This window comes from Paramormyrops kingsleyae, chromosome 7, assembly GCF_048594095.1.
Source record: "Paramormyrops kingsleyae isolate MSU_618 chromosome 7, PKINGS_0.4, whole genome shotgun sequence".
In the NCBI taxonomy this organism is placed as follows: domain Eukaryota; kingdom Metazoa; phylum Chordata; class Actinopteri; order Osteoglossiformes; family Mormyridae; genus Paramormyrops; species Paramormyrops kingsleyae.
Genome location: NC_132803.1, coordinates 10,933,851 through 10,952,895, shown reverse-complemented (window position 1 = coordinate 10,952,895; position 19,045 = coordinate 10,933,851). Strand labels below are relative to the sequence as shown.

General features: G+C 45.4%; 1 protein-coding gene across 3 annotated transcripts in view; it reads left to right on the top strand.

Moving 5' to 3' along the window:
• hook3 (hook microtubule-tethering protein 3) overlaps positions 1-19,045 on the top strand; it is a 28,958-nt gene that overhangs the window by 8,588 nt on the left and 1,325 nt on the right. Inside the window, exons 10-24 of one of the 3 annotated variants that reach the window (XM_023808287.2) lie at positions 1,212-1,375; positions 1,464-1,604; positions 1,784-1,985; positions 2,216-2,326; positions 2,553-2,637; positions 2,975-3,044; positions 3,171-3,311; positions 3,404-3,491; positions 4,356-4,390; positions 4,488-4,570; positions 4,664-4,764; positions 5,562-5,666; positions 5,845-5,916; positions 6,228-6,364; positions 8,951-10,512. In XM_023808287.2, the coding sequence (XP_023664055.2) occupies positions 1,212-1,375; positions 1,464-1,604; positions 1,784-1,985; positions 2,216-2,326; positions 2,553-2,637; positions 2,975-3,044; positions 3,171-3,311; positions 3,404-3,491; positions 4,356-4,390; positions 4,488-4,570; positions 4,664-4,764; positions 5,562-5,666; positions 5,845-5,916; positions 6,228-6,364; positions 8,951-8,966 (1,551 nt within the window). In that variant the 3' untranslated portion in view covers positions 8,967-10,512. Of the gene's footprint in view, positions 1-1,211; positions 1,376-1,463; positions 1,605-1,783; positions 1,986-2,215; positions 2,327-2,552; positions 2,638-2,974; positions 3,045-3,170; positions 3,312-3,403; positions 3,492-4,355; positions 4,391-4,487; positions 4,571-4,663; positions 4,765-5,561; positions 5,667-5,844; positions 5,917-6,227; positions 10,513-19,045 lie in introns of those variants that run through there. The other 2 variants (XM_023808288.2, XM_023808289.2) reach the window with 2 other exon arrangements.

The window sequence follows — 19,045 nt, the reverse complement described above, 5'->3', positions numbered from 1 at the left end:
ATGAATAGGCATCAGTGTGGAATTCGGTCATCACTCTGTACTATGCGAGAATTTTAGGAAGGCAGCCAATAAGGAGTCGCTGCTCTTTGGGAGGGCTTTAGTAAAACAGCCAATAAGGAGTCGCTGCTCTTTGGGAGGGCTTTAGTAAAACAGCCAATAAGGAGTTGTTGTACTTTGGGAGGGGTTTAGGAAAGTAGCCAATAGGGATTTGCACTTCGGGAGGGCTTTAGGAAGGTAGCCAGTAAGTAGTTGTAGCCGTGGTGCCTCAGTTTAATCCAGGAGTGTTGACAACTTAATGTTCCTGAAGGACTCGTCTTACTTGAAAACTTGTGGGATGAGTATTATCCAAAAGGCCAAAACCAAATCTCTGTAGCGCCTCAGTTTCTTCCAGGAGTTTTGGCAACTTAACAGTCTTGAAGTACTTGTCTTACCTGAAAACTTGGAAGATGAGTATTATCCAAAAGGCCAATCCCATATTTCTCTTGGGTACTGGTGCCATTAATGTCTACTAATAATTCATAGACAGTAAAGATCATAACGTGAAGGTCACGGTACATACTTTAAGGCAGTAATTTATAAGGCAGGCTTGAAATCAAGGAAATTAGCTTGTATTAAGTAGGATGTTACTTTGGCAAAATATTGATGACATGCGGCAGTTAGCAAAGTACGTTCTGGTTTGCTCTCTCACCTGCTTCCGCAGTATCAGTTTATGAGTTTTTCTGAAGCCCTTTGGCTCTTCTGTAGGGCTGTCTGTCTGTGGCTTGTAGCACAGGTACAGGGCAGACCTGCTCCCCTTCCAGATATGTGCTGTCAGACTAATGTCTTTGCTGCCATACTGCCTCGTGTGGACGCTTCTGGTACTCCACTCTCTCTCTCTCCATCACATACAGCAGCCACCTGAACTGCATGATGTCATATAGGCACTAAAACTCTCTGAAATGTCCTGTTTTCCATTCTCGTGTGTGACGTTTATGTTTTATTTAAATTACCAGTAATTCTAAATATATATTGGGGAGTGAGCTTCCTTTTGTAATGGTAAATTAGGACTCGAGCCATTTGGCAAACAGTTTCATATGATGCTGCTTTGTTTAGCATTAAAAAGGAAGATATGAGCAGACCTTGGATGTATTTTTCAGTATATCTTGATTGGTGGGATGAATGCTTTGAGGGGCTTGGTGGCATCGTCAACAGTGAAGTGTCCCTGCCTGTAGGTGGCAGCACTGCAGGAAGAGAAAGGCAGTCTGCTGGCAGAGAATCAGGTCCTCCTGGAGAGGCTAAATCAGTCAGACTCCATCGAGGACCTCAACAGTCCTGCTGGGAGGAGGCACCTGCAGCTGCAGACGCAGCTGGAGCAGCTCCAGGAAGAGACCTTCAGGTAAGCAGTCTTGGCCTTAAGGAAGGTGGCATGGTAAGAGTCTCAGGCCACTCCTGAGTACACCAAGCGAGTTGGGTGTTACTTTCAGGTTGGAAGCAGCAAAGGATGACTACAGGATACGCTGTGAGGAGCTGGAGAAGGAGATGCTGGAGCTCCGGGGACAGAACGAAGATCTTACGTCTTTGGCAGATGAAGCTCAGTCCTTGAAGGATGAAATAGACATTCTTCGGTGAGACATGTCTGTGTGAATGATGAAGGCTTGGAACAGAGAGCAGGCAGTCTAGCAAACCTCACAGAACTCAGTCTTTAATCCCTTCAGGTTCATATTTAGTTTGCTCAGGTATAAATCTGATCATTTCGTTTTCTCTAGGTGGGAAGTGTCTTACTAAAGTTGTGTTTTTGTGACAGGCATTCTTCAGACAAAGTCTCCAAGCTGGAAGGCATAGTTGACTCCTACAAAAAGAAGTTGGAAGACTTGGGGGATTTGAGAAGACAGGTGAAGCTCCTGGAGGAGAAGAACACCATGTACATGCAGAACACAGTCAGCTTGGAGGAGGAGCTCCGGAAGGCCAACTCTGTTCGGGGACAGCTGGAGACCTACAAGAGACAGGTACTCAGTCACTCAATCAGCCAGCTGGCAGCTTAGCTCACAGATGGATGAACTGGATGGGTCTGTAGGCGGAGATAAGTATGCAGAGCACAGCATGTGGGTAGCTGGTGTGGAGACAGGCGGCACCAGTCACTCGCTGAAGGGTGACACACGGCATGTCCGTTTGGTGGTACCCTGAGCCGTCTGTCCACAACCCGTCTGCGAACCGTGTGTTTTCTCTGCCCGTACAGATGGTGGAGCTGCAGAACAGACTGTCAGAGGAGTCCAAGAAAGCTGACAAGATGGAGTTTGAGTACAAGCGCCTGAAGGAGAAAGTGGACTCCCTTCTGAAGGAGAAAGACGTAATGCGTTGTTGTTTGACGGGATCGGCATGGGGTCATGTGACTAAGCGCTGGGGCTGACCGCTTTTGCACTTTGGTCTATCTGAATTTGACCGTTTCGGCGTAGATTAGCGCCATCCCTCCCACTGTGGTGGTTAGGACCCACTTTCTGAGGGTAGCAGTATTCCAAACCCACTTAGGTTACGCCCCGAAGGAGCGAAGTTCTTACTGTCGTATCTATGCTCAGCGTCTTCGGACAGAGCGGGACTCTCTGAAGGACACCATCGAGGAGCTTCGCTGCATTCAGGCACAGGAGGGGCAGCTAACCGCAGGTATTTTCTCGTCTCCTGGGTCTCGCTCAGCTACATGCTAAGAGTCATCCAGAATCAATGAAAGTCAGAGCCATGTGATCGCTGCACGAGATCTTCCTGATGTTTGCAGCAGTCGGAGTGTCATGAATGATGTTTAGCTTGATTCACAGAGGAAAATGCTGGGATTATCTTATTTTTCGGCCTGTGAACCAGAGGAGATAGTTGGCCGGTTGGATCTGTAACTTATGGGGACTAGGCTTAGAAGCTGGACATGGGTCACCAGGACCCCCTTCTTCAGTACACTCAGCATATCGGTTCTGATTTGTTCTTCTTATTGCACGTCTTCTTCTCCTCTTAGGCCTGGTCCCCTTGGTCAGCAGTGAGACATCGGACTCTCTGGCAGCAGAAATCGTCACACCTGAAATTCGGTAACAATGACACGCGCACTGATTCAATTTGATCGCAAATTCGGAATGGGCTCCTTAATGAGAACGCCTTGGTGGGGGGGGGGGGGATTTACATCAGTAAACCGTGCTGTGCCATCTGCCCTAAAGCGAGCGGCTCATCAGACTGCAACACGAGAACAAGATGCTGAAGCTTAATCAAGAGGGCTCCGACAACGAGAAGATCGCCCTGCTGCAGAGCCTGCTGGAGGACGCCAACAGCAGGAAGAACGAACTGGAGACCGAGAACAGGTGGGTCCCCGGGCCGAAGCCCCTCCCACCGCCGGCACAGAGCGCAGCCATGTGGGTCACGTGGCTCACTGATGCTCTGTCTCCTCTCTCAGGCTTGTCAACCAGAGGCTTTTGGAGGGGCAGTCCCAGGTGGAGGACCTCCAGAAGACTCTCCAGGAACAGGGCTCTGCAGCGAGTGATGTGAGTGTTAAGGCGGCACGTGAAGTGAGCTGTCGGTGTCCATGTTTGGAACATGACACCTGTATCTCTGTCCTGTTCATCTATTCTGCCCTCCTCCTGTCTGTCCTTCTGTCAGTTTATCCCTGCATCCGTTCATCCTCGCTTATGCTTATTTATTAGGGTTAGAGATCATCAGTGAGTGTGAATTCTTTGAATCTGCCTTAGCTGTTGCATCCCATCTTGCATGCGGAGGAGGAGATCGCTGTATTAGGGGTCTTAAGACCCAGGTCAGCATGGTGTCACATCTCTGAGGAGGTCAGCCCAGTGAGAGCGATAAGACTCAAGACCCGTTTGTTCATGCCTGCCTTTCGGATATTGAGTGTGATGATGATAGTTTCAGTGTCCACCATCTGCTGATTCCACACTGGATGCAGGGAGCTTGTAATCTACTTCTCTCATTTTTGTGATGTCTGCTTTAATGTCCATCATTAATGTTAGCTGTTCTACACCAGAGGATGTCAAGCAGTAATAGAAGCTTCAGGTTTCCATCCTGGATGGGTAGGACATGAGGACTCGCCCCTCCAGGAGTTCAGCAGGGCATAGATTAAGGTTTATTCTGTTGATTCCCAGGTTTATGCATAGTCAGAGAGACACGTTTCCAAGGTGGTCTGGGTTAAATGTTTTCAGGTAGAAGGATAACCCCATAAATGAAATTAAAATTTGTCTGGGGTATCTGTGGTGTGTTGAGTGTAAGTAAGACCCTTCTGAGGTGCTGTGAAGGTTGGCATGTGTCTGGAGGAGAACAGGCCTGAATGTTTCATTCACCGTCACCTCAGTGTTGTGTGTACTGAAGGCCCAGGTTCTGATTCATCTCCTTTCCTACAGTCCATGATCCTGAAGAAGAAATGTGAAGACCACCTGTGAGTAGCCCTTCCGTCTTCACCTTCCGCCCAGTGGTGAAGCCAAGCACCAGGTCACGTGACTCCTACAACGTGGTCTTTTGGTTATTTGACACAGGGAGAAGTTACAGGAGGTTAGCGCCGAGCTTCAGAAGAAATCTTCTTACATCGAGGACATTGAGTCGAAGTACAACACAAGCTGTGAGTTTCCCGCAAGTCATGATGACGGTGGGGCGGGGTGATGTGCATGCAGAGCAGCGCGTGTGATTCACACAAGCATCCTGTCTGCTTCAGCCCAGAAAGTGGAGGAGCTGGAGGAAGCCTTGAAGAAGAAGGATGAGGACATGAAACAGATGGAAGAGAGATACAAGAAGTACCTGGAGAAGGCCAAGAGCGTACGTGGGGTTTCTGGGTGGTCCGTCGGGTTGGGGGGGGCGGGGGGGGTTCCCGACACACTCAGGTTATAGGGAGATGCAGACTTTAAATTTTATTTTTTTATTTTTTTTTTTGACTGAAGCTTTTTGTGGTTATGTGCATATTGGCCATTTGGTGGCATCCCTGACTCATTCAGCACAATCCCTCATGTGTCACACCCTTAGATTTCTGCCAGTATAATTAATATCATAGCTGCTGCTTCGCCCAGCTCGCCTGAGATGGCCCCTTTGTGCCCACTGTGCTCGTCTGTGGGCGTCGATGCTCAGATTACCTCCTGTTAGGGAGCCGAGAGCTTCAGAAGCGTCAGAAAACGCCTCGTTTGTACGTCCCGCTTTAGTTGTACATTAAGCATAATTTCCCAGCTGTTGTTTTGTTGTTCCGAACAAAACGCTTCTCCTCCGCGTAGTGTAATTTACATGGCTGTTTACCCTGATTGACGAGGCAGGTTTAATTTATTGACTAGGCTGGGAGGCAACGGTAACGTCATAGTCCATTTCTGGATTTTTATTTAAGGTGTGCTCTTATTGTGAGGGCTGTTGCACATTCTCAGCCCTTTTAAAGGATGACATTACCAGTATACATGAAGTTTTTCAGACAAGCAGATGAATAAGCATATTAATTAAGAATAGTTTTCCTGTTATGGTCTGTCAAAGCCGGTAAACATTTATAAGTTTAACCCCAGATGGCTTTTATTAACAGTCCCTTATTTTTATTTATATTGCCTTTATATATTGTGGTTTTTTTTTTTTTTTATTAGGTTATTCGAACATTAGATCCCAAACAGAACCAGGGGTCTGCGCCAGAGGTCCAGGCACTGAAGAACCAGTTACAGGAGAAAGAACGGATGCTACATTCCCTAGAGGTGGGTGCTGACCCGAACGATGAAGAACAGCCATATTCATATTCACAAACGCACAGTAGCGTACTGCATATTCAATCAGGGCTCAGGGCTGGTCCCGTGGGTCTCCAGGCCTGGGCCCACTTCCCCAAACTGGCTGTATGAGCCACCTGTTACCGATCGTGTCTTAACCTTCTTGCAGAAAGAATATGACAAGACTAAAACGCAACGGGACCAGGAGGAGAAGCTGATTGTGTCTGCCTGGTACAACATGGTGAGTGGAGATGCAGTGGCGTGGGGAGCGAGGGTGGAGCACGGAGATGCGTTTGTGCTGACAGGGCACACCCACACGCCGGGCTTGGGCTCTCAGTGAATATACGGCGCCTTTCAGAGCTGCTGTCACTGAACCCTTGTCAGTCCCTGACCGGTATGGCCCGCACCCAAAATCTGCTCTTTCTGTGACGGGTGTGCCTTTGCTGTCATGCCTGAACATATCTCCTGACCGCCCCTTTCCGATCCACTCCCGCCCCGCCGTCACGGTCGCTGTAGCGTGTAAGGCTGAGCGTCAGCGCCCTCTGTCTGCAGGGGATGGCTCTACAGAAGAAGGCAGCGGAGGACCGACTAGCCAGCACCGGTTCTGGGCAGTCTTTTCTGGCACGCCAGCGACAGGCCACGAGCAGCCGGCGCTCGTACCCGGGACACGTGCAGCCCGCCGCAGCCAGGTAGAGCCCAGGCGCCCCGTGGGAGGCTGGGGGGCGCCGTCCCAGCGGCCCGGAAAGTGCGCTCTAGCGACGAAGGACCCGGGTCTTGCTGCTTAGCCTCCGTTCACTGAATACTGTGGGAAATGTGCGCGTGCTCTCCGGGTTTACATGCCCGCGACAGGTGGTTAAGATCAGGCGCCAGTCATTTAATATTTTATCTCGTTACTTGGTTTATACAAATGTACAGTTGACGCATTTCTAGTTTTTGAAGTTAGAGGTCTAACACAGCAGCAGCCAACTAATTCTTTATGTTTTGTTACCCTATTAACCTGCACATTTAATTAGATGGTTGGCACTGATGAGTTTTCATTGTTTTAGTTACACATACGTGGTGCAATGCATAGTCGAGCGGAGACACAGCGGAGATTGCTTTGGACACTCAGAGTGATCGGAATGCCTCCATTCGGTATTCGCTTCCTTGCCATTCTGAATTATCCATGAACGTTATCCAGGTTAATTTTCCTGATAGAGTATTATTTGCTTTTTTAAGGTATTATGTACTCACCTTTTGAAAACTGTGCTTAGTTACTCACAGTCGTGGTTTTTGTTAAGTCTGCCATATTTTACAGTGTATTCAGCAGAGCTTTCCTTTAAAGTGCTGGTTTTGTTGAGCGCTTCCATTAAGCAGTATTTATATGTACGTCGCGTTTCATTGCCTCGAGGTCAAACCTGAAGTAGCCCTAAGTTTAAAGGAGCAGTACGCTATGAAATAGGTCACCGTGTCTTTGTTTTTCTCCTTTGATCCTGCTTTAGGAGGCAGTTTGAATAACGAGTGATGTTTGCTTAGGGTGTCTAAGGGGTTTATCTTGCCCTAGTTCTGATTTCTGAATTTCCCACATCTATGCAGTGGTATCAGTGTTATAGAGCAGCCTTATGTCAGTGTGCTGAGCAGCGCTGAATTCGCACAAGCATCCTTCCAGCCTACCTGCTCTCATGCTCAGTCTTACTGCCATAATGGGGCTGTCTGCTAGCTGGGAGTATATCCAGTCACGGAGTGTGACAGCATAGGACCTGGGGATTAAATCCGAGGATTCAGCCTGGTCCTGAGCAGTCATGGTCATTTTTGAGGGTGTTGGATCACTATCCCGATGGATCCCAATCATGGCAGCGGCACAGACAGGATGATGGGGTGTACCTGTACCTGTGCAATACATAGGTCAGGTAGTTAGTACTACAGGGTCATTTAGAGGTGTTTAAGGGTGCCTTGATGTGCCTTTAAACAGACCCCTAAAGGTCCACCTAAGGGACATGCTAATGCTACATGCTAATGTTATTAAATATGCTAGCAAAATCTCCAGCTGCTCAAGGTGCCTTATGCTCGCTGGCTGGGTTTGCATGCTCTGGGTCCTGCTCACCATTAAAACTATGGTGCGTTTGACAGTGCAATAGTTAATCCGTGACGAACCTCAGATACATGTATGGTCTGTGTTTTTGTTTGCCTCAGTGTAGGTGTGGTTATGCTTGAGAAACGCGTTTCTACCGCAGAGGAAACGTGGGGCACGGCTGCAGTCACTCAGACCTTCTCACAAAGGACCCAAACAGCATGCCTTCTCATGCTGTCCGCCCAGTTACTCCCACGTTGATATATGAGCAAGCTTCCAACTCGGTGGCTCACTCAGGAACATCTCAGCTTTTTGGAAATCCTGCTTTCTGAAGTGTCCCCTGGTCGTGTCTGTGTATAGTCGACAGTTGTGTTTATTTCTGAGGCTTAACTAGTCTCAGGTAAGCCTTGATGAATTCTGAGGACCGAAACTCACTCGGAAAATTACCTTTTACTCCTCAATCGTAGACCCTCAGGAATGGCCCCCCTGAGGCACCACCCGTCTGGGGCTTTTTAAGTTTTTAAGTGTCCCTTTGCGAATGAGCAGTGTGATTTTATTCAGGACTGTTCCACCTGTGCTGCTGTGGGGCTGTCAGTGTGAACAACCAGTTTCGGGCTGAATCTGTGTGATGCAGCTGGAAGCCAGCCTGTTCCCTGTCAGTGGGGTTTCCTGCCTAAATTCAGGTTTCACCCACTGTCAGTCAGTTGGGTGGCCTGCTGTTTGTGTGGGTGCATGAACTCTTCATTTGTGTGAAAAGTGGTCTTCCAGTAACGTACACTGACAGCCAGACAGAACCAAAGCCCCAATTGCCCTTTTCCGGTGCTCTAAATTCATTTATTCATTTATTGGCCTATCAAAACAAGCCACAGGTGTGGCCAATCCGAGTGCAGTTACGGACTAGAGTTGGCCATATTTCACAGCTCGTCTGCTTCTTTGAGAAGGAGCTGAGTTTGATGAAATCATGATTTCCTCGTTTCAGAAAGCACCGTGTAAAACACAGCAGAGTGACTCGTAGTGTTTGTGCCATTAATGCTGGTGTCCATCCTGTCCCTTTCTTATCAATGTCATTTGCAGCTGTAACTATTCACACCCTCCTGGTCATAGTGGGCAGATTTCTGTTTTGCTCAATGAAGAATGAATGCTGGTCTAACACTGTTCCTCACCTGGGTGGGATGAATGTGACCATGTTTGATTGACCACTGCCTGTCTTCTCTCTTCTCTGCAGTGACGTGATTGCATGATCCTGGCAGGGTTCGGGGCTGCTTGCATGGCTGCTTGCATGACTTTGTTTGGGCTGATCCTGAAAATAACCAATCAGACTAATAGCTCACCCTCACGGCAGTGTCCTCAGTGGACAGAGGCCTGCAAGGCCGCCAGCTCCACTCGGGGACGTTCTTGTCGTGCTGCTGAACCTCCGCATTCCAGTCAGGCCACACTGATTCTGTGCAGCCCGTCAACACTGATACTGTCCTCCATCAGTTCCCCAGACTTCACTTGATGAAGTCAGGCTTTATCGCAGCTTTGACTGCTTGTGTTTCGCTCCCGAATTAACGATGTACCGGTGGAAGTGTTCCAGCTGACACAGGCTTTCCAGTGGAGGTTTAACGACCCTCTTAGTGAGACACCAGCCTTGTGACGGTCATCAGATGGACTAATTGACCCTAACAAGCCTTAGAATTACGCTTCCAGCTATGCTCGGAACATTTTTGTGTGTGTTCTTCTTTTAACGTTATTTATTTTTGTGAAAGACAAATCCAAAATGGTAGTGATCTGTAGGATGTATGCCTACTTCTTGCTGCTACCGTGTAAAACCCCAAGACTAACCAAAATTGGATAGACTTCTTCCTACCTGTACTCTCCACTTGTATTTATTTGTTATGCATCTCCTGTTGTCCAAGTGTATGGTATGACATTCACTCGCTTGGGCAGAGTAAGCGTCACAAGCTGTGTCTCCCTTTCAGTTCTGTGCCGTCGTTCTTCAGAACCCTGTCCTTTGTACCTCAGTAGCAGTATTTGTATCACAGACACCTTCAGTGGTTTCGTTTCATCTGCACCTTCGATGGGACGTTTTGGCAACATCCTCGTCGAAAGGCAGCCTGCTCTACGACATGACCCAGTGCTGCCAGGGCTTGAGTTACCCGCCTTCCAGGAGATTCACTGTAAACTCTTACCGATCGGCCAAAGGAGGGGTGGTGCTGCGGCCTGACCGGGAACATCCAGATCCTCCGCGTCGTTTCTGAAGTGCGTTTACCTCAGATGTGCTACAACACATCTCTGCGCTCACGGCATCCCCTGCTGCAGCCTGATGCCTTCTACTCCTATCTGCTTCACATGTGTGTTTTGTATGGTGAGCAGTTGACAAGCATCTGAGTCCAGTTGGGGTGAAATGGTGTCGACGCACGGCCACGAACAGAGCAGAGTATGACATGTTTACTAACAAACTGTCCCTTTGGGCATGTGAATATCATGGGTCACCGTACCGGAATCGAGTTTGTGGTCCTTTACCCGTCCATGATCGGAGTACGTCAACACAACATAGAATGTGTAGCCTCAATATTTGAGATGCAGACAATTAAATATCGATGGTTTTTATTTTTAAGTAGACATTTATAAGTAGCAAATACCTTCCATTTGCCAAGTTTTATATTGCTTGTATACAAGGTGTACATACTGTAAGTGAGAGGTGCTGGGAGAGGAGCAGGTCACAGGAGAGACGAGACGTGCTTCCTGCCATACGAGAATGTACAGCTGTTCATCCACTTGTAAATAAAGCTTGTACAAAACTTTGCTGAGGGGACCTCCTCCTTCATGTGCCACGCTGTCTGCTGGGCGGCACCGTTTGTGAATTATGCTCAACGAGAGCCACCCCTGGCCTGTGAAGAGATTACCGACTGGTTAAAGCCGCCATGTGTTGGGAGGATGTTGGTGAGACCACTGGGAGAAGAGGGTGACCGTGGAGCAAGCAGTGTGTCGGCTTGGCTGCAGATGCAGAGAAGCCTCTCATCTATCTGGGGCCAGGTTGGCTTTTCTTGTTTGTGAAAGTTTATTTTATATATTAAATGTGTTTCAGTAACCACTTGAATGACACCAACTCTCATCTCTCTCTCTCACACACACACACACACATCTTTATTTTCTCTGCTAGCTTGTACTCATAGCAGAGCAAGCTTTTTCACAGGTACCACAATTAAGAGTTTATGTGCAAAGTGCACTTTGGCGTCTCAAACACCAACACACCATTGCACACGCATGCACACTCGTATCTTCTCTACCATCTGATATTTGGACTTCATATGGTGTTTACATATTCTACTCTTCAAGTGTAAAATATTTCTTTTAGCATTGTCCACAAGACCACACTAGATGTATGACAACATAACATGTTGGATACACTTCAAGATAACATTTTATTTCATTCTTTTGTGATTTATAATGCATATATACCGGGCTTATATCACGTCAGGGGAATGGCATACGCAAAAGTGTTTTAGCACAAAAGTTTGTAACTGATAAATTCACACAGATTTTTGCCTTTTACTTCCCTTGTTCCAATTTAGGCATATTACTCGGTATATCAGACAAAACAGCGAACCTCTACATTGAAATTTTTACAAATGTTGAGTATCGGTTACAATTAAAATCCGAAATGTTATCGTATGGCAATAAGAATTCAATACATGAGACACGATACAGCAGCCAGTATAGCACTGATCCCTTTGCTCTTGAATAGAAAAATATTAGCCTAAGTATAGCTTAGTATTGAAAGACCTTTTTAACGCGTACATTTGTACCCTGACCGATATTTAAATGCGTTTTTTAATGCCAATGCCATGTCCAGACATATAAGAGGGGAAAAAATGCCACGTTGAGACATATTTTCTCTTGTTTTCTGTCCCAACAGCCTTCCACACTCCTGACCTGCACTCACATGGAAAACATAATCAAGATACTCCTCGAGAGAGACGGGGTTAGACTGTGAATATTAATCGATAAAAAACGTAGTTCTCAAAACTCCGATGAAGTTTCCAGAACTTTCTGGTTTGGAAAACATGATTTCTTAATTACATAAATGATTTTTCCAGGATTTTCATGTACAAACAATGTATATTTCAGATATAACAACAGTACTAAAAAAATGTCGTCATCATTAATATGGTTTATATGGTTACCCATAATGCACTACATGATAACATCATCAATTGCGTTAACTCTGAGCTATTAGTTAAGTTCTCCCCAAACGAGCTTGATGGGCCGAATGGCCTCCTCTCGTTTGTAAATTCCTTATGTTCTTATGTTCTTATGTAAATAATTGCAACGCGTTAATTTTGACAGCCCTATTTAAATGCATTTCTTAATCTTACAGACTCAGCAGACGTAATTGAAAATGTTCTCTAAACAGTAGACTTAGGCAAATTTTTGGTATTTTTTAAATTTTGTCGTAAAGCAAGGCATATTCATGTGGTAAGCAATAAATCTGAGTATATTCATGAATTCCTGTAGTGTTCATCCACTTGGGAGATTTGAGTTGAGGAGGATTAATGGATCTGCTTCCTGCATTGACAAATGCAACATGCATGTTTAAAATGTGATAGCGGGAGAAGCCATTAAGTCAGACCCGAATTCCGTCATTTTCTAACTTAACTGTAGAAGATAACTCACAGCAGTTATTCACATCCCTATTCACTATGATGACTTCAGTGACACGTAAAAAGATGTTCAGTGTTATTACTTCGGTTATTACTGTTCAGTGTGACATAGCTGTGATTGCAGTCAAAGTAATCTCTCTTTGGGATGCCAGACAAATATGTGAAAAACTATGCCTAGGAGAGAGACGACTCATCCTCCACAAGGTAGACGAGTCAACATCTGGTAGCCGGAGTGGACGCCCATTATCATGGGGTCCACTGGGAAGAGGTAGCGTATTTGAGCTCATGAAAGTGGGAAGAGGAATGCTTTGGAAACACGGGGTGGACAGAAGGCACAGGGCTCTGGAGCCTATAAAGCTGGGTTCTTCAAATCTGGACCTCGATTCCAAATCCAGGCCTTGTTTTCAGTTCTCCCAGGTAGTTAGTTTAATAATTACTGATTCTGATTGGTCAGAGACTTCACACCTGGCTCACAGGTAAAGGAAGGCTGGAAAACCAGCAGTGCTCGGACCTCAAGGACCGTGATTTGAATAATAGGGCTATAGAGGGTGTGCACATGATGTCACTGTGGTTAAAATCTGAATGGCAAGAAGACTGAGTGGCAGCATTAGCGTTCAGCTAGGTTGCTGCAAAAAACACATCTAAAATGGAAACATGCTGTTGTGTGACTGATTTTGAAATCGAGAAGTCAGTTAATTTTTTTACAGACTTCTGAAAACTAAAGAAAAAAAGAAATAAATGGATTGTTGCAATTCGCAGAAACGACTGGAAACCAGGCTCCAAAATGTGGATTTGAGGTTGTCATTTTGTGTCAGTTATTTTGGATCTTTCGGTAAAATACCTTAAGCTATTTAGTATCATTTATATTCTGTTTAACTAAAATTAACTGTTTAATTTTGTGAACATATATTAGAAAACATCCTTGATTATGAGCCTTGTGTTCAACAAAGTCTGGAATGTTTCGATGGTGCTAGCTAGCCAAGACAAAGCCTTAAAACCAGCTACCCTACAGAGCAAGTTTACAGTTATCCAGAAAAATTTCTACAAATATTCTACAAAAATTTCTACAACATATTGTTGTCAGGAAACCTGATTCCTGGTCACATATCAATGTCCATGGTCCACTGGTCCTTTGTTAGGTGGTACAGATCCCTGTCCTTTAATTTAAGTCTCACATGCTCCTACAATAATTATGTTACTATGAGAAACACCTGACATGTGCTTTTGGGGTCAATTTGACCCCAGGGTAGGCGTGAGAGTTAAGTAGATAATTGCTTGTTTTGCAGTTTTCCTGACTAAAATCAGCCATGTTGCAGCATGCCTATCAGTCCGTCTAAACAGGAGTGTTCCAGCGGGAAGGTGACGTCAATGCATACCTTCAGTTCTGGCTAAAAGATTCTTCTGAGGAGCCTTCTCTAAAGAATAAGCTGGCGAAAGTACAAAGAGTAACTGCACATCATCTTCTGGTAATTGGGGGGGGGGTGTTTTTGCATTGCAAGGATGCTTCAAAATGGGGGGTGTGGCCTTGTCCAGTAAGACCCATGTCCCTCCTCCACCTTCACACAAAGGCAAATTGATGCTGTTTATGATCCAGTACTTCAGAGTTTATTTTAGCATGATGTGTAGCTGCATTGAGACCAAACCCTTCTGTTTTGCAGAAGAGAGTCTGTTTGGAAGCATCTTCCACTACATTTAGAACTGTATCATCTCCATCTTCAGTTCAAACGAGTACGACTCTTGGTCACTCTATGGATCATTGCTTTCCATGTCTTCCTATACATCGCACTCTTTCAACTCTGCTATACTCAGTCCAGCATCTTCCTTGATGTTGTCTAGCCAGTGAGTTCTTGGGCGTCGTCTTCCTCTTTTGCCACTAACCATTCCAAGCATGACGTCCTTCTCCGGTGTTTCACTTTGCATAATGCGTCCAAAGTAGGAGAGCTTTTGTTTTGTTATCTTAGTCTCTAATGAGAGTTTCAGTTTGATCTGTTCCAGAACTGCTTGGTTTGTCACTCTAGCTGTCCACGGAAGATGTAGCAGACGTCTCCAGCAGAACTACTGAAATGCATCTATCCCTTGCCTGTCTGCCTTTATCAGTGTCCAGGTTTCACAGCCATATGTTATTGGGAAAATGATTGCACTGACCATTCTGCCTTTGGTAGAACTGTATCCTTACATCTATTTGGGTTTAGTTCTTAAAATCAGCTTGTGGTGCAATATTCATAGTGTAGACACAAGCGATTGCGTCAGTCTTTCGTGAAATTGTTTACGGGAGTCATCTCAGAGTCATCTATCATATCTTCACACTCTTTGCTTGGATTTCCAGTTTCAGCCCCTGGCTCAGTATGTCATCCACATACAGTCCCCCTGTTCACACAGGTTTGGGATAGGTGACTTATGTTGACATTTATGTTGAATGAATATGATTGTTTACTGTGCATTTAATGGCATGATTGATGTGTCCATCAATGTGACTTATTCAGTTCAATTTGATCCACCACAAGTTTTATTTTTCTGATCTTCACACCACAGTCATGCAGTGGGAGGTTTGCAATTGAAAAGGCACTTAGAGTCCGTATTACTTGACAGTGGTCAATGTTAGAACACAACCTAGTTTTTCAGTCTCACTGAATCCATATCTGACACCCAAATAAACAGAAACATGAATGTGGGGGACGATGAAGGTGGACCTACGAGACGATCCAACTCTGTAGTTAGAGGGGACTGACCGTGCATCAGATCATTTACATAAATTGATACATTTACATAAATGCTCCGATGAAAACTTGCCAAAATGGACACCTTACATTCAGACAGATCCTTTTCTACTGGCAGGAGAGGTTAAAGATTGACACCAGCTGGTCATGAAAAAGCACAAAGTTCTACTAGTTTTTCTAGTTTTACAGCATAAGCAACCTTCCCAGGAGTTCTGAAGTCCCCCAGGGCAATGAATCATCACCACCTAATGACTGCCAACTGGGGTTTTTTTCCATACTTGTGCAAGGCTGCTGTCCTGCACAGGTAGTCCACACTGTAGAGGGTGTTAAACCTGAGAGGATGTAACAGGCTGGCCAAGGTAAGGTGAGCATACTTCACTGTGAAGCGCTTTAAACCGTCCATCCAGAACGCCGCCATCTGGTCTGTAGAAGGGAAACGCTGGGATGGGATCCTTCTCAGGTTCATGTGACTCCGAACGCCCGAGCGAGCGAGGGAGCAGTCAGCATGTCTGGGGGAGGTGTGTGTGCTGAGTCACCGCTGTGCTCCTCCGTCAGTCGTCATCCACGTGCTCACCTCGCCTCTCCCTCAAACTCCTGTCCTGTAAGCTCCTGTCCTGCACTCTGGAAACTTACAAAGCGTCGCAGGTAGACTTTGGTTAGCTGATAGGGGCAGATTAATCAAAGTAAATCAGGTAAAACGGCTTCAAGTACCAGCGAATTTATCCAAACAAGGAATCTTCTAATCATTTAGCAGGTGCCAGATCTTTTTTTTTTAGACACTGGCTTTGATCTCTTACCATAAGGAGGTCCTTAGTTGCCCCAGGACTGCGAATTACTGTAATTCCCATTAACAACCATTAATTATGTAACAATACGTGAAAAGAGTCAGTATTATTGTTCTTAGAGAGCACTTTGTTTTCCTGATGTGTACTAAAGCACACCCTACTGCAGTTGTATTTAGAGGGGCCAGAACCGGCATCCACGAAACCTGCATCCACGTTACACACACTGGTGAATCAGCGGGTGTCGGGTTTGGGTCTGAGCCATCTGCGAGTGTCCTGCGTGAGCCACTGTTCCAGCCCACCCCCCACGTAGGTTTCTATTCCCCAGTCATTTACAGTTACTCACTGCGGAGCCGTGATTCATGCTAAAGCTGCCACTGGGAGATTTTGCTGTCTGCAATCTAAATGTGACGGATCTGTTTGGGATTTAGCAGCAAGTGCCGTGGCCATCTTTGACGGGCGGGGGGCAGGGGGCGGGGGGCGGGGGGCGGGGGGCAGGGGGCGGGGGGCGGGGGGCGGGGGGCAGGGCCCCTCCCAGCGCTCACGTTTTTTGACGGCTCCGTCCGTGCAGGATGCAGAGAGTGGCTGCGTTTCTTTCATTTGATAGCATCTCGCTGGAAGATACCAGAGCTGTATTCAGCTGTTACATAGGACACTCTGCAAGGCACTGGGAAAAAACAATAATATGAATTAATAATAATTCCATAACAAATTGGTGGGTATTTAGCTCAGGCCTAAGCCAACGTAACCAAACCGCCCTGCAGCCGCCCCCCTCACCTCACCTTGCCCCACCCCACAACCTGACCAGGATAACTGTCTAGAGGGAGGGAGGGAGGAAGGAAGGAAGGAAGGAAGGAGGGAAAATATATATTAGTCCAAAGGATGAGCCGCATAATACCGTTTTTCATCTCTTATGTTTATAAAATATGGTACGGTATGTAAGAATATAGTTCATATATAGTTTGTTCATCACATCAAGGAGAAAAATGACATTTAATAATACATTATCTTTGTTACAGAGCGCAGGATCTCAGATACCCATGGACGATCAACACTTGGGCCATATCTCACCATTTGTACAACCAAACTCCCACCTGCTTTGTAAAGGATGTAATTTCTATGCACTGTCTAAAATAATTATTATGGAATGTTAGCAGTTACCAAGATGAGGATAAACGGCAGTTAGATTATGCAAAACAAAACACTTTATCGGCGTGAGAGTGACCCAGTGAGAAGCCCTGTGACCTCGCTAATCATATCAGCGGCTTCCCTTTGAAGGAGAGAGCCTGTGCGGGGAAGGCAGCTCTGGGTAATGCTGAGATATTTCATTATGCATCTAAGCCCATTGCACTGCCACACAGGGAGGAATGACGCCAGTTAGTTACTTTGTTCAAGCTGAGGAGTCTGAAATGTCAACAGAAACTTTTCAGAGAGTGACACGAGTGTGAGTCACTCAGGGAAAACTGCCGGGGATTTAGCCTGCGTTTGTGACGGTTAATTCGTTTTGACAGTTAGAAATGTTAAATCCTCCAGGGCTCAGCACACAGTTCCAGCTAAGTAGGTTAAATAAAACAGCATGCGATCAGTTTCAGACTCTGTATGTTCTGTTAATCTGATTTAATACATGCTGCTGTACTTTCAACACTTTTGGTCAAAATGGACAATATGCTGCATTTCTATCCTATATAAACAGCTAGGCTAACAATTCACATGTAAGGTCTGTTGTCTGAATATACAGATCTATGAGAAATTATTGGTTGTGGAAAAAAACTGCATATACATAATTTCTTTTCATTTTTTAAAATAGTTTTTTTAACTGTCTGACTTGTGAATTTACACCTTTTTCCCTAAAATATCAGATACATAAATCCTTGGAAATGGATGAAACAACATTATGCTTTTCACCTCATTACTTTAATCAGGCACATTTTCTAACATAGTGCGTCTTTACATTACAACTGAATGTTCATCACATTTATTTAATTTTCACAAAGGCATATAGCCTATGTTTTATTTTTCACTCAGACAACAACAAAACCTTCACATGTAAACTTACAGGTAGGGTGCAATTTGGAATATTAATGTCTCAATCTTGTGGATGATCCCGCGATTAAGTTTCATCAGGACGGCAAACAGCTGTTGATCTTGTGTTATGAACATCCAACATGCAATCTGTTAATCAGTAGATGATACGATCAGATGTGACGCAGGATTTTTCATGCACACGTCCACAAACTGCATCCGGGGCTGTGGGGCACCACAAATATAATAATATAATACATAATATAATGTGGCAAAAGACAGCCAAAAGCTGATATAATCATTACTTCCCGCAATACATTTTTCAACTAATTTCAGAAGTATTAAGAGGCCATCAATCACTGTGTTACTGGCTCAGACGTGTACTAATTATTATGGAGATTAATAGTTGTTTTGCGATAGAGGCTTTTGAGATTGTGTGTTACAAATGAGAAGCTGAGCATCACACCAGCTCCATCCACTCATTTTCTGAAACCAATTGTCCGATTCAAGGTCGTGGGGGTCTGGACCCTATGGACAAAAGGCAGGGAAATAACCTAGGATGATATGCTGACCCATCTTAGGATACACTCACATATGGGTAATTCAGTAACTCCGAATAATTTCTGCATATTTTTTGTACTGGGGGGCGGACCCCACAATGACACGGGGATGAAAGGGGGCAAAAACATCACAGGTTTTGCTGACTTTCTTGTTGCCGTGGTGAACAAACACCAGTATCACAACAGCGGTCACCCAATCAGACCGGACCAGACTGATTAGCAAGTTCAGCGTAGGTCGGCCTTTGTCTCTGGTTGATTAGCCGTTTGCCTGTTTGGGGCGCAAAGGGTTCGCCATTCGTCCGTTTCAAATTATGTATTTATTTTAGGTTCTAGCAGCACCTGTATCTAAAGGTGACTTAAAGATATTAGCTATTCGTGCAGCTGAATGGTTTCTACTTAGTACCCAAGGGTAAAATAGCACTGGGACTTTAACCTGTGGTCATGCATCAACTTTCCAGGGCAACAGATAGAGAGAAATCTGCAGGAATCAGTAGGATGGTAACATCTAACAAAAGTAGACCAGAGTTGGTCTGAAGTGGGGTTCAGCTGTCCAAATATGGCTCTTTGAAATATATAGGGACATCTGGGTTTAT